Genomic DNA, 15,628 nt, shown 5'->3' with positions numbered 1-15,628 from the left:
GCTCTAGCTGATTGTGCAGGTGCTTATACCCTCCAGTCCTGCTTGTGCTTGATCCTGTGTGTAAAACTTCCATCTTGTTGCTGGGCCTGCCCTCCCTTATACCTTGGAGGATCTGACAGAACTCAGTTCATAATGGGCAGTTCTGGTTGTATGGTCACTTGCACGGTCATTTGATGTCCTATGACCATGTATTCCATCTCTACCAGGACACAGTAGCATATCAGGAGCTGTTTTTAAAATATATATAATTCTCCACTGCATGTGGCACGACTTTGTTCCAGAATCTAAGTTCTGGTCTAAGTTGTGACCTTCCCATTGGGGCTTGCCAAAAACTCCACATGGCATCTTCCACCAACACAGATATCTCTAATACCTTAGAGTCTATTGACTGCATGGTCCAAGTGGCAGGACTGCTTGAAACCACAGCCTGGTTTAAGGCCCCACTCAAAGTTGGCAGCTTTTCATGTTACCCAGTATGTGGGTCAAAACAGTAATTCCAGATGTTAAATGTGCTGCTTCCAGAACCCAATAAAGCCTACAAGACACTGAGCTTCCTTCTTCATGAGGAAGGTGGAAAATGCAGTAATTTGTACTGTACTTTTAGAGGGAATCTCCTGGCATGCCCCAGACCATTCAACCCCTAAAAACTGTACTTAATGTAGCCAGCCCCTGGATCTTTGTAGGGTTTATCTCCCATCCTCAGGAGTACACATGTCTTACCAAGGCCTCCAACGTGCTACCCACTTCTTAGCCATTTGGTCCAACTAGCATGATGTCATCAACACAGTGGACTAGTATCATATTCAGATGGTCCAGATCTCTTCAGACTATACCATGACAGAGGACAGGAGAGTGAGTAGAGTCTTGAGGAAAAACTATAAATGTATACTGTTGTCATTCTATGTGAATGTGAACTTTTATGATGTTCCATTCTGATAGGGATAGGAAAAAAATATTTTCCAAATCAGTAGCTGATTACTGTACTAGGTACCTAAGGCCATGTCATCCTGTTCTAGCAAAGATATCGTATCTGACATGGCAACTGCCCTTGTGCCACTAGTTGGTTGAGTTTACAGTAGTCTACTGTCATCTACCAGACTCTGTCCACATTTTTCAGGGGCCCAAACTGATGCATTAAATGGAGATATGATGGGGACCACATCCCAGCATTCTTTAGGTCTTTAGGTGGCACTAACTTCAGCCATCCTCTCCAAGATGTTATCTATATGTTTTCATTTACTATCTTTGCCAAGGAAGAGGACAGCAATTTCAAAGCTTCCACTTGGCCTCATCTACAAATAGCTCTGACTCCACATGCCAAGGAACCAATATGGGGCTTGTACCAACTATCATAATGTCTATTCCAATTATATATTCAAAAACCAGAAAAATAACCATTGAGTGAGTCTGTGGACCCAGTGGAGCCACTATAAACCCAACATAGACTAGAAGCCTATATAACTTCTGGCTTCCATCTGCCCCTATTCTAACAAGGGTGAGGCATGATGACACGTTAGGTCTCTGGGTATCAATAGCAACTCACAACCAAGGTCCATCAGCCCTCAAAATGTTTGGGTATTCCTCTTTCCCCAGCACACAGTTACCTTCGTAAATGGAAGGACTGGAGGAATCAGTCCTGGGTACCCCACTCCTTCAAACAGTGCTCTCTGGATCAAAAACTGACTTAAGGCGAAAGCTGAGCAGGAGAGTGTGACTTCTTATTGAGGCACCTTCCCTCAGACTTCTGAGTATCTTTGATTATTTTTTTTTGATTGTACAGATTGAATACAAATTGTTGGACGCCTGTTTTCCCTAGGGCAATGTGTTATATCGACCACCCACATTCTATTAACTACCTCTTAACCATCTATCTACCAGGAGGAGCACTGTGTTCTATTAACCCTCTCCAAAGCTCTCTGCAGATCAGGCCTCCCGGCCTATGACTCTGACCCTGTGGTGCATTATGGTATTTGCATCTACCTGACTTCTGACAATTGAGTACAGTTATCCTGTCTCGATTGTTTCAGTGGCATCACCATTTCTATCAGTGATCTTCATCTTATAATACCCTCCCCTACTCTGAGCCCTGCTCTGCAGAGGCAAGCCACCACTGAACTTCTCAGTGATGCTGGTAACCCTTTAACCAGTGCATTCCTTATAGCTTTAGGAAATGGTGTGTCCTTTGGGTCCTCCTCCAGAACATAGTCCTCTGGAGGGCTTTCTGGCTTTATAATATATTTATTCTATTCCCACTTCCCTGAGCCTTTAATCCCTTCTCCCACCATCTGCAATGGCAACCCTGGCCTTTATACCTCAATGTGGGCCATTGGTTTTTTGCCATTCTTTGAGGAGCCATTCTAATAGTGAGTTCACATTGATCTCCTGGGATCTTTTCCAGGATGTTAAATCCTGTATCTTGGTAGAGGACTCTCTAATCAATTAATTCTCCCTTACTCAATTTTATATTCTAGCTCCCCTGATCAAGGCCCTCAGAATTCAATCCCATGCTTACTTCCTCAGCACCTGCTAGAACATGCTGGCTAGGTCCTGCAGCTCCTTCTTGAGATATTCCCTTTCCTTCCTTATTAGGCCCAGCACAACACCAACGAAGTTATGTAACTTAACCCTAGACATAGGCCCAGTGGCCAGGATGGGAGGTGGGGTCAGATTCTGTGGGAAACACACATTATCTTACAAGGGAAAGGGCTCTGCATGTTCAAGCAAGGTGAAGCACTAACCCTTAATAGGAAGGAGTGGGACACTTCTGAACGCTCAAGGAGCTCAGGGAAATCTGAGGATATAAGACATTTAGGGACATCAATCCAGATGTCCCCATTCCATGTGTCAGGGTCACATTCCTTCCTAACCAGGGCCCTGGTCTTGGCATAGCAGACTTATCTTGGTTTAGATTTTAACTTTCTTTGAAGCTTGTTTCAATAAGTCCTGGGCTTGGTCCTCAGATTTCTCTATTCTCTACCTGAAAAAGATGAGGGCCTCTTTATATGCTGTGAATGAAACCCTCTGGCTTTCACACATAGCTTAAATTGTTGACTAATTTAATTCAGCTTTTCATTATCTTTTCCTAGAGGTCCATCAAGCTGAGCAATAGCCACCCAATTTTCTGGACTTCCTTATATTTAATATACCTCACGTATTTCTCAAATGTCTACCACATGGCACCAGTTAATGCATTCCCTTCCATGAATGCCATTCTAGTTCACCTCCAGTGAAAGCTCTAACTCCTCTGCTACCTGTTCCACGTGTCTATCTACTCCACCTACCACAAATGATGGGGTCCTCATTGCCAGCTGGGCAGCAGATGATCCATCTCCTAAATTTCATCACAGTGTATGCTTTTCTCAACCTCTTCTTGTACCAACTTTTGTAGGTTGGCTTCCTGGAGGGCAGACTCAGAGACAGGGTTCAGCATGAAGGGCTTTTATTAGGGAATGCTCTTAGGATTAAAACCTGTGGAAAGGAAAAGAAGGAAGCAGGATTGGACAGAGGGAGAAGTTAAGCTGTCCCATTTGGGGCAAGAAGGCCATGTAGATCAGTCATTGAATGTGAAGTACCCCAGAAAGGAGGTATGACCTTGGGGGAGGGGGCTTTCTAGCTGAGGCAATTCCTGAAGAGGGCTGACAGCTGAGGGCTGTCTGCTGGCAGCACTCCTAGCAACTGAAATAATAAACTCTTTATTCCTGAAGGAGGATTAGGGCAGCAGATTGCAGAATTCACCACAAGTATGACATCATTTTTTCCACTGGAAAGTTGGTGACCATCAAATGGTAGAATTGAGAACAGCTTTACTTTCAAAACGATTAATGAAATTTAAAATTTCAAACATTTATACTTATATTTCTGGCTTTATTTAAGTAATATTTATTTTAAAATTTTATTTATACCTTTCAAATATTCAGACATAAATATGTGAACCTCCATTTATACTTTTGCTCTAGTGCCCTGAAATGCTATTAACAGGCCTGCTTAGCCTGAATTCATCCGTTTCCTTTTAGTAAATTATGCAAAAAGTCCTGGTTTATTATATAAATATCAGAAAATACAGATGAGTAAAAAACAGGTAAAATTACCCATTAATCTTACACTCACAGGGAACTATCCACATTCTCAAGAGTATACACACCAAAGTTTATACATAGACATAATTTAAATATATGTTCTTTCTTCATAAAAAGTAGAGCATGTGCTTTTGCAGCCTATTTTCCCCATTTAAGATTATATGCTGAGTTTTTCCCATGTAAATAAGTATAGTTGCCCATCAACAGTTTCAAGAGCTGCATAATGTCTCAATGTGTAGACATACTTTAATTTCTTAGCCAAGTGCCTATTTCAAGACACTTGGGTCATTCACAATTTTTCACTCTTCAAAAAGGTGCAGATGCACAGCCTTGTACAAGCCAATTATTTGATTATCTCCTAATGATAAATTTCTACAAGAGGAATTTCTGGGTCAAAGAGCGTGCACATCTTGAAAGCTTCTAAAACATGTATCCAAATGGATCTTGTACCAAGTATGCTCCCACCACCACAGTTTGAAAGTGTCCCTCCACCCACACTCTCACCATACTCTGGGTTGGAAGAGAGGTGGATCTTCTCCAGTATGGATGCCAACAGCCCTCTCGATGGTTCCATAAAGACCCTGCCCCAACCAATCTTGTAAAAGAAGTCTGATAGAAGCTCTAAAAATTATTCTTTCTTCTATTATATTTTTTCATAATTCCAAAATAATCACTAACATATTCACTCCCATAGACACCAGAGTTGGACAAGAAAGAGGATGTTTTCCTATCAAATGCCCTCAGGACCCTACAATAAAATTGTCCCTCTCTGTATGTCTCCAGGATAGGTTCCAGCACTTCTTCATTCAAAGTGTCTCTCATTTACTTCCTCCCCTTGCCACTCCCATTGCCACCAGTGAAATTTCACGCCTTTAGCAACTATGCCTGAACTATGGTGGTAACTTCCTAAGTGGTGTTCCAATCTCCAGTGGCCACTCCTGTCCCCACCCCAACTCTGACCCATTCTGCACACAAGTCAGCCACATAATGTTCCTTTCATCTTGTCACTCCTCTGGTCACAAAAGGCTTTCGTGTCCCCCAGAGGTGGGTAGAATATACAGACACCTCAGTTTAGAAATCAGGGATCCTCCATGAATGGGACTCACCCAAGTGCTGGACTGTATTTCCCATCACTCCCCTCCCCACACTTTGTACTCCAGGCAGGCCAGCCTCCTCTGTGGAGCAAAATTCCCACCTCCATGCCTTTCTTCCCATCACTCCTCCTTCCTCCAATGCCCTTCTGCCCTGTTTTTATCCTGTCTTTCATGCCCAGCTTACTTAAGTGCCCCCTCCTCTGCAAAACTTTCCCTGAACACTGTTGCATGCAGAAGTTTCTTCTGCCTTTAAGCACTAATAGGAAACAGCTGGCTATGATCAGAGGTTCTCCGGTTTTGTTAGTATCTTTTTGTTTCCATACATCTTGCCTTTCCAAATAGATCACAGATTCAAGGACAAAGACGTGTCTTTTTTTCTGCTTAAAACACACAACTTTATTGATGACATAAAAATAAAGTCTCAAATTTATAAACATAAGTCCACACAAAGGACCAAAGATTACCTTACTTATGAAGAATCAGTTCAGTTTCTGCTCATGAAGCATACCAAAAATATCTCAATCCAGACAAGGTAAAAATCAACACATGTATTTTCAGTACAAGATTGAATTCATTTGGTGTTCATAAAGTGGTCCAGCTAACGACCATCATAAGCAACATCACTTTAGAAATTATAATGCAATTTACAATGTGCATTACTTCCAGGCTGCAAAACCAAAATATTACTCAAATTTGTTTGGAAAATTACAACTAATCAGAGTTTACTTAATAATAGCTCAACTCTTTCTTTCACCTCAGGGTCATTGTATTCTGCTGCTAAGACTCGAAGTTTCTTGGCACATGCTTTAGGTCGTTGGAATATGAAATAAAGGGAATTTTTACTGAACTTGTCCTGGGTAAATACTTTTGCTCTTCTTTTAAAATGGTAATTTATATTTTCAAATAGTGAAAGAGCATTAAGAATATTTTCCTTTGTCTCTTTCTTGCTAAAGATATTAATCAGTGACGCCGGTGCATTGGCAATGAGCAAGTCTTTTGTCATAGATGGATTTTTAGAGAAATTTAAAAGCATTCCCAAAATATGGTCTTTAGTTTCTCCACTTCCCACAGTTAACAAACGAAGAAATTCTGAAATGTAATTTGTAACCATATGCTGATATTCACTAATAATAGTCAGGTGCTTTATCAATCTCAATCCAGCCAGCTGCACATTTGAATTCAAGGGATAGGTGATGGTGTCTTCACATACTTGGTTTAAGTATGTTTTAACCTTCCTATGATTTTCAGCAGCCACCGAGATGTTATTCAGTGCATTTAAAGCCTTCTGCCTAACACTGGGGTAGGGATTATTGAGCAAGCCTTCAATAATTGAGATTCTACCTGCATTACGAATGACTTCATGGGAAAATGGGTAATCACGACTGTTATACAGAGCATTATTGGCTATTTCATGAATAGAAGGATCTTCAGTCATCTCAATCATGCAAATGAGTTTTTCAAGCTCTCGTGGATCCATATTAGTTTCACGTCTACAGCGGCAGGCCCAAGGCTGAGTTTTCTCCCCAGACCTGATCTGCTTTCTGAGCTCATCTTCAGGTGGGAAGCAGGACTCATTTTGGTATGGAAATTTCATTTCTGTCCAGATCATGGCTCCGGCCCATGACCCCATTCCTGCCCCAGGGACCATGGATGGATATGTGACTCTTGATTCAGCTGACTTTTTGGCTTTAGTCTTAGGTGCAGATTTATCCTCACTTCTGTTTTCATTACCATCCCAGAAACAAGACTTTACATCGACTCCACCAGCAGCTTCAAGCTTGTCTTTGGTGCTGGCCTTATCTCCAGCCCTACGCTCAAAACTGACATCCTTCTCACGCTTAGATCTGAATGCATTACTGTTCTCACTCTCAGCCCAAAACAAGGACCTTAAACTTATCTCCTCAATATCAGGGCTGGATGCCCTACTTAGCTCATCCTCATCTACATCCCCAGCCAAAGTCCAGGACCCCATGCCAGCCTCTTCCCCAACCCCAAGCCTAGACCCTGTAGTGGCTGCATCTCCATCCCAGAGCCAAGACTCCTGCCTCACCTCAGCCCCAACCCCAGCCCCAGCCTCGGCCCCCACACAGGAATCCATACAGGCAGCCTCATCAGATCTGATCCAGGACCCAATACTGTTTTTGTTCTCAGCCCCAAATCTAGAACTAATGACAGCCTCTTCCCTAACCACTGAGCTGGATTCAATACTGGCCTCATTTTTATCTCCAGGACTAGACACAATACCAGCTTCTTCCCCTCTCCAGAACCAAGACCCTGTACTAGCCTCACTCCCAGCCCCAAACCAGGATCCTTCACTGGCCTCTGTCCCAGCACTCACCTGAGACCTTCTACTGGTCTGGTCTCCAGGCCTAGCCCAGGACCCTCCACTTGCCTGCTCTTCAGGCCCCAGGCTAGACCCTCTACTGGCCTCATTCCCAGGCTTAGACCCAGCCCAGGATTTTCCACAAGCCTGATCCCCAGTGCCAGCCCAGGAGCCTCCTCCACTGGCCTGATCCTCAAACCCAGCTTTGGAACAGCTACCAGCTTGATCCCCAGCCACAATCCAGGACCTTCCACTGGCCTGACTCCCAGTGCCAACCCAGGACCCACCACTGGGCTGGTCTGCAAGCCCTGGACTAGACCCTCCAATGGCCTGGTCCTGAGCACCAGACCAGAACGCTCCTCCACTGGCCTGATCCTCAAATCCAGGTTTGGAACAGCTACCAGCCTGATCCCCAGCCCCAGCCCAAGACCCTCCACTGACCTGACTCCCAGTATCAGCCCAGGACCCACCACTGGACTGGTTCATGGGCCCTCCAATGGCCTGGCCACTAGCCCCACCCCAGGACCCTCCTGTATTGGCCTGACTCCCACTGCAAGCATAGAACCATCCAGTGGACTGATCCTTGAGCACCGGCCTGGATCCTCCACTGGCCTGGTCCCCAATGCCAGCCCAGGAATCTCCAACGGACTGGTCCCTGGGCCCCAGTGTAGACCCTCCACTCGCCTGGCCCCCACTGTCAGCCCAAGACGCTCTTCCAGATTTGGCCTGATCCTCATATCTAGGCTTTGCCTCACCACCAGCCTGATGCCCAGGTCCAACCCAGGACCCTTCATTGGCCTGGTCCACAGCCCCAACCAAGAAACCTCCACTGGCTTGGTCCCCAGAGTCAGCCCAAGATCCTCCACTGGACTGGTCCTCAGGCCCCGACCTAGTCCCTCCACCAGCCTGGCTACCAGCCCCAGCCAAAGACCCTTCTTCACTGACCTGATCCTTAAATCCAGGCTTGGACCCACCACCAGACTGATCACCAGTCCCAGTCCAAGAACCCCCACTGGCCTGATCCACGACCCCCACCAAGAATCCTTCACTGGCCTGGTTCCCAGTGCCAGCCCAGGACCCAACACTGGACTGGTCTGCAAACCCTGGCCTAGACCCTCTATTGGGCTGTTCTCCAGCCGTAACCCAGGACCCACCACTGGACTGATCCACAAGCCCTAGCCCAGACCCTCCACTGGCTTGGTCCGCAGTGTCAGCCCAGGTCCTTCCCCTGGACTGGTTTTCAGGCCCCAGCCCAGCTCCAGCCCAGGACACATTTTCATTGGTCTGATCCTCAAGTCTAGGCTTGGATCCACCACCAGACAAATCACTAGTCCCAACCCAGGACGCACCGCCAGACAGATCACTAGTCAGAATCCAGGACCCTCCAGTAGCCTGGTCCACAGCCACAGCCCAGTACCCAATGTTAACCACATTCCCAGCCGTAGCCTGAGCCCAGGACCCTCCATTAGCCTGAATCCCAGCCCCATCCTGGGACCTTCCACCGGCCTGTGCCTCAGCCCCAGCCCAGGATGCTCCATTGGCCTGGTTCTCAACCACAGTCCAGGACACTCCAATGGCCTCTCCTCCAGTCCAGGATACCCCACTGGCCTGGCCCCCAGCCCAGGAACTCTCACTGGCCTGAGCTCCAGTCCAGGGCACCACAACAGCCTGGTTCCCAGTGCCAGCCCAAGAAGCCCCACTGGCCTGGTTCTCAGCCACAGTCCAGGACCCTCCAACAGCCTTGTCCCCAGCCTCTACCCAGTAACCCCCACTGGCCTGGCCTGCAGCCCAGGACTGTTCACTGGTGTGACTCCCAGCCCAGAGCCCTCCACTGGCCTGGTCCCCAGCTCCAGCCCAGGACTGAATACCAACCTCATTCTCACCCCTAGTCGCACTCCAGGATTCAACATTGGCTTCATTCTCATCATCAGCCCAGGACATGCTATTCTCCCAGTATCCATCCCTAGCCTGAAACCTAAATTTGATCCATCGCTCAGAAGCAATCCAGTCCTCAACACCAATCCCATTCCAGTAGTAGTCATGGACCTTAGGCTGAGACTTTTTGCAGGCCTGAGTGCCTGCCCCACCCTCACTCTCAGAAGTGGGCGTGGCCTTAGCCTTGGGCTTTACAGAGACATCTCCTATGGCTTCTGCCTCAGACTTACGCATAGCCTTGTCCTTTGCCCCAGACGAGGTCTTACTCTGGGAATGGGCTACAGACTGACGCTGGCCAGAGCCCATCGTACCTGCTCCAGCCTCTACCTTAGACTCAGCAACACGACTGCCCCTAACCTTACTCCTGGCACCAAGCAAGCCCTCACCCTGGGAATTGGCCACAGCCTGGGGTGGGGCAGAGCCTGTTGTACCTGGTCCAGTCCCTGCTTTAGACACAGCATTGGGATTGCCCTTGACCTTACTCCTGGCACCAAGCAAGGCGTCACCCTGGGAACTGGCCACAGCCTGGGGCTGAGTAGAGCCTGTTGTATCTGTCTGAGGCTGGGCAGAGTCTGCTGTATCTGGCCCAGCCCCTGCCTTAGACACAGCACTGGGATTGCCCCGGACCTTATTCTTAGTACTACACAAGGCCTCACCCAGGGAAGTGGCTGCAGCCTGGGGCTGAGCAGAGCCCTTCGTATCTGTCTTAGACCCTACCTTAGACACAGCATTGGGATTGCCCCGGACCTTATTCTTAGTACCATATAAGGTCTCACCTTGGGAATTGGCTGCAGCCTGGGGCTGGGCAGAGCCCTTTGTATCTGGCCCAGACCCTACCTTAGACACAGCATTGGGATTGCCCCGGACCTTATTTCTGGCACCAGGTAAGGCTTCACCTTGGGAATTAGACTCAGCTTGAGGCTGAACAGAGCCCACTGTATCTGCTCCAGCCTCTGCCTTAGACACATCATTGGGATTACCCCTGACCTTATTCTTGGCAGCAGGCAAGACCTCACCCTGAGAATTGGCCACTGCTTGGGGCTGGACAGTGTTTGTTGTATCTGTTTGAGGCTGGGCAGAACACGTTGTATCTGGCCCAGACCCTGCTTTAGACACAGCATTGGGATTGCCCCAGACCTTATTCTTAGTACCAGGTGAGTCTTCACCCTGAGAACTGACCGCAGCCTGGGGCTGAGCAGAGCCTGTTGTATCTGTTTGAGGCTGGGCAGAGCCCCTTGTATCTGGCCCAGCCCCCGCCTTAGACACAGCATTGGGATTGCCCCTGACTTTAATCTTGACACCAGGCAAAGTCTCACCTTGGGAATTGGCCACAGCTTGGGGCTGGGCAGAGTTCTTTGTATCTGGTCCAGTCCCTGCTTTACACACAGCATTGGGATTGCCCCGGACCTTATTCTTAGTACCACACAAGGCCTCACCCTGAGAATTGGCCACAGCCTGGGGCTGAGCAGGGCTTGTTGTATCTGTTTCAGGCTGGGCAGAGCCCTTTGTATCTGGCCCAGTACCTGCCTTAGACACAGCATTGGGATTGCCCCGGACTTTATTCTTGACACCAGGCAAGGCTTCCCCCTGGGTATTGGCCATAGCCTGGGGCTGTGCAGAGCTCTTTGCATGTGGCCCAGCCCCTGACTTAGACACAGCATTGGGATTGTCCTGGACCTTCTTCTTGGCACCAGGCAAGGCCTCGCCCTGGGAACTGGCCATTTCCTGAGGCTGAGCACAGGCCCTCAGTTCTGCCTTAGCCCCTGCCCCAGAAATGGTATCAGGATCACCCCTGCCATCAATCCTGGAATCAGGGAAAACATCAGCTTGGGCCTTGACCCCAGCTTGATGCTGTGCACAGGTTTTCATGTCTGCTCCGACCCCTGCCTTACACTTGCCTTTGGCTTTGCCCCTAGCTTTACCTCTGGTACTAGGTACAGCCTCAACCTGGCTCTTAGTGGAAGTCTGAAACTGTGCCTTTGTGTCTGTCCCAGCCTCTTCTTTAGGCTTGGTGTTGGCATTGCCCTGAGCCTTAATCCTGTCATCAGGCAAGGCATCAGCCTGGACATTGGCCTTAGGCTGAGGCTGTGTATAGGACTCAGTGTCTGTCCCAACCACCACCTTAGATACGGCATTGGAATTGCCTCTACCCTTACCCCTGGCATCAGGCGTAGCCTCAGTCTGAGCACCGGCTACAGCTTGAGGCTGAGCGGCAGCCCTCGTGTCAGCTCCAGTCATTGCCCTAGATGTGACATTGTTATTTCCCCTATCATCAACCCTGGCACCAGACATTGTCTCAGCCTGTTTCTTGGTCACAGTCTGAGATTGTGTAGAAGCACTTGTACCTGCCCCCACCCCTGCCTCACACATGGCATTGGTATTAACCCCAGCATCAACCATTGCCCCAGGCACGGCCTCAGTCTGGGCCTTGGCTACAATCTGAGGCTGAGCAGAAGCCCTCATATTTGCCACAGACCCAGCCTGAGACGCGGTTTTGCAATTCCCCTTGGCCTCAACCCCAGTACCAAGCATGTCGTCAACCTGGATCTTGGCCACAGCCTGAGACAGTGCACAGGACTTCATGTCTGCTCCAGCTTCTGCCTTGGACTTGGTGTTATGATTTCCCTTAGCCTCAACTGAGGTACCAGACCTGGCCTCAGACTGAGTCTTGGCCACACTCACAGTCTCTTCCAGGGCTCTCAACTTGGTCTCAGCCACATTTCCAATCTTGTTTATGGCACCCATCTTGGCCACTTCCCTGATTACTGCCAAGGCCTCATTCTGTGTCACCATCACTCTGTTCATTTCTGTCTCTTTTTCAGCCAATATACGAGTTTCTGCTTTGGTCTGGGTCATTGCTTCTTTCTTGGTCTCTGCCCTAGCACCAAGTGCCCAAGCTTTAGCCTTGGTCTGGGTCACTGCCTCTTTCTTGACTAGTCTCCCAGACTCAGAGTCAGTTTGGGTCACTGCTTCTTTCATGGCCACTTCACTGGCTTTGGCCTCAGTCAGAATCACAGCCTCTGTTATGACCACTGTTCCAGCCACTGTTTTGGCTTCAGATTGGGTCTCTGTCTCTGCCTCAGCCATTGCCTTGGCTTGAGAGTTGGTTTTGATTCTGGCTGTAGAAGTGGTCTTAGTCTCTACTTCCGCCCCAGCCCCACCTCCTGCTCCAGTTTCTGCTCCAGTCTTGGGCTTGCGTCTAGTCTCAATCTCTGTCCCAACCATGGCTTCACACATCGCCAAGGTCTGGTTCTGTATCCCAACCACAGTCTCCATCTTGACTCTGGACCCATTTCTGGCAAGTCTCCTCACACTCTGGGCTCTTCCCTTGGTTAATCTGTAAATGCAGTAGCAAGCACCAGCCCAGATCATCAGTCCTGCGGTCACCCAGCCCACTTCCTGAACACGACCCATGTAATCACCCCTGCTGAAGACACGAACAAGGTACAGAGGGGCTCAATCAGGCTGGGAAAAGTGGGTAGTAGGTCTGCACGTAGGCCTGTGAGGGTGTTGGTCTTCAGCCACTCAAAGGCCACTACAGTTGCCACTGGAGGTGGACCTAGAAGTGGAGGAAGGAAATGCACTAAAATTTCTCTTCTAATTCTGTGCATCGCACAGATAGATACAGAAGGACAGGAAAGTGTAAAAATGATGTGCTTGGTGGAAGAAGAGGACGATTAGCAAGTTCTCTCTCCATCCCTTTTATTTTATCTCCTCTCCATCTTCCCCAGTGCCCAACAATTTCCCCCAAGGTACTTCTGTACACATTTCCTTATACCAAATGAACAGTGGAAAGGATGGTGGTAAGGCTGACTATGAATGGTAGACACTGGGAAGCCCTCAGACTTCGATTTTTACTGGACCTACTCTGGTCACCACTCCCACAGGTCCCCACCCTCATACCAACCTGTAATGATCAAGGCAGTTCCCTCCTCTTTCCTTCTCTTGATTGGAGATATACCGTAAAGTAGATCTATAAACTCATGAGATCTGTGGACCTAGAGACAGACAGATGGACAGGCGGAAGTGAAGATTTTGCTCTTGTTGTGACAGATATATTATTAGCAAACTACCTCTCTATCCCCTTCAATTCGCCCCACTCCCTGTGCCAAAATAAAGGTGAAGGTGTGGGGTAAGTGAAGAGATGGTGGGAAAAGTGACTGGAAAAAGGAGAGACTGAGGATCCTCCAGACTGGACACTGGCCCTACTGGATGGACACTGGTCTCCAGCAACCCATCTTAGATGTCTACCCAGCCAGTCCCCACCCTCTTACCAGTCTATACCTATCAGGGATAATTTCCTCCTTGTTTCTTTGCTTCCGGTGATCTCAAGCCTTTCAGACCTGTAGACCAACCTGTGGACAAGTAAACATAGTAGAGACCGGGTCCTTCACAGAACAAACAAGCACCTTGATCCCTGACTCCAGTCCCTGCCTTGTGAGAGCCCATGTCCAGTTTGCTAATATGATCCATCCTTTCAAGTCTTCTCTCCGTCACACTCCAGCCCACCCTTACCCCAATATTCCTACTATTTCCTGCACTGAAATCAGTAGGAGGCATAGCAACACTGTGGAAATCTGGCAGAGTGTAGGAGGGGCAGAAGAACCCTCCACTGAGACCGTCTCAAGTCTCAGCCACCTTATATGCCCACCCTCTCTTGTTACCCCCAGGCACTGCCCATCTTCACACCAACCTCCACGGTCCCAGGCCAGTCTCCCAATTTCCCTTGCTTTCAGTGGTAAACAGCCCTACTGTCGCTCTATGGGTAGACCTAGGAAAAAACAGAGAAAAAAGGGAAGGTGAAAGTTGAGTGCTTGTGACATCCCAGCATCTGAAACATGGGTCCCAGTACCTGCCTTACTGGATTTAGAGATCTGTTCTCTGGCAAGCAAAACCTAGGGCTTCTCCAGCACTGAAATGGGCAGGGTGGAAAGGGGAGGCAGGAAAAAGGGGGGAGAGACAGAGGCGAATTATTCTAAAACCACCTGTAGGATTCTAGGGCTTCTCCCAAAAGTCCATCTTTTCCTTCACCTGTGCAGACAGGTGGGAGAATCTGGAAAACTGGAAAACCAGGAGACACAGAGAGGCCCCCATATCCCATATTCTAGAATCACAGCCTACTGCCATCTACTTCTCTTTAAACCCATCTCTAGGAATCTCCAGCATATGAGACACGGTGTGTGTGTGGTGGAGGGAGGCTTTTGCTTCTGCAGAATCACCATCCCTGCCCCTCAAAGGCTATCTCCAAAACAAAACAAAAAAACGTAATTCTTTGTGACAACAATTTGTATTTTCTGAGGCGCAAATAAAAGCATCCCTAGAAAAGTTGCTGTCTTTATTGGTCTTCAACATACACTTTACGTTAAAAAGCCCAAGCTTGGTAAGTAAACGCAATTTAGGGAAAGTCCACTATAGCCCCACCCTATATCCCAACCAGATAGAGGCGCCTAAGTTCCTGTCACAGAGAATATTCATAGAGCGCTTCAACTGTTCACAGCGGGTGCCCGCGCCCACACTAACCTCCGCAGATCCTGTGCAGTTGTCTCCTCTCCTTCCCTCGCCTTGCCGCGAACAGTGCCACCCCGAATTACTGTCTTCAGACAGGAGATAGTAAAGGCACTGAGTGCTTGGACCAGTTCCCAGGACACAGATCCCAACGCTGGATTCAGGAACCCAGTTATCAAACGTCCCTCCCCACGTTGCGAGACACCACCCTCACCAACCCCGCCGTCCAGTCACTAAGGCCCACCATTTTCTCTGCAAACGCCACCGTGGCGTGTCCCTTCCACTGAAATGAGCAGGAAGCGGAGCGGGTGTGTGTGGTCTGTGATTAGATTCAGAGAGAATGGGGCATCTCAATCTCTGCATTTCCCTCTTGAGACACTCCCTCCACCATTCGTCCTGTCAAAGCTCAAGGTTCCCCAGCACAGACGTAGGGAGGAGGAGGAGGGCTCGGGAGAATCTGAGCGAAGGCTCTGGGAACTTGAGCCCGCTTTGTCCGCCACCCCCGGACCAGCTCCGGGGATCCGCAGTCCGCTGCCGCCCTGGCTTCGGCGCACGGGGCCCTTACCTGCTCCGCTTCCCCAGGGCCCGATGCCAGCCCGCCGTTCGCAGGGCAGCGGGGAGCTGGTACCCAGACACGAGTGACGACTGCACCGAAGGCTGCGTCGCTCTGCAGCTCCCGGTCACGTGAGGACCCC

The 15,628-nt window shown here is 48.8% G+C and overlaps 1 protein-coding gene across 4 annotated transcripts; it reads right to left on the bottom strand.

Annotated features, from left to right (window-relative positions):
* Nucleotides 1-430: 430 nt before the first annotated feature.
* On the bottom strand, nucleotides 431-15,625 carry ARMCX4 (armadillo repeat containing X-linked 4). Of its 4 annotated transcripts, XM_082447493.1 has the most exons (6): nucleotides 15,499-15,625; nucleotides 14,949-15,022; nucleotides 14,122-14,199; nucleotides 13,703-13,783; nucleotides 13,336-13,426; nucleotides 431-12,987 (listed from the first exon to the last, which is right to left on the bottom strand). In XM_082447493.1, the coding sequence occupies exon 6, from the start codon at nucleotides 12,840-12,842 to the stop codon at nucleotides 5,886-5,888; it is 6,957 nt and encodes a 2,318-aa protein (XP_082303619.1). In that variant the 5' UTR covers nucleotides 12,843-12,987; nucleotides 13,336-13,426; nucleotides 13,703-13,783; nucleotides 14,122-14,199; nucleotides 14,949-15,022; nucleotides 15,499-15,625; the 3' UTR covers nucleotides 431-5,885. The 4 variants fall into 4 exon arrangements, with proteins under 4 accessions (XP_082303619.1, XP_082303617.1, XP_082303618.1 ...); XM_082447491.1 differs by lacking the exon at nucleotides 14,949-15,022; XM_082447492.1 differs by lacking the exon at nucleotides 15,499-15,625 and having other exon boundaries at nucleotides 14,949-15,481.
* Nucleotides 15,626-15,628: the final 3 nt, after the last annotated feature.

The sequence above is a fragment of the Balaenoptera physalus genome (genome assembly GCF_965194825.1).
Source record: "Balaenoptera physalus genome assembly, chromosome: X".
In the NCBI taxonomy this organism is placed as follows: domain Eukaryota; kingdom Metazoa; phylum Chordata; class Mammalia; order Artiodactyla; family Balaenopteridae; genus Balaenoptera; species Balaenoptera physalus.
Note: the sequence above shows the minus strand (reverse complement) of the source record. Positions and strands in the feature narration are given on the sequence as shown.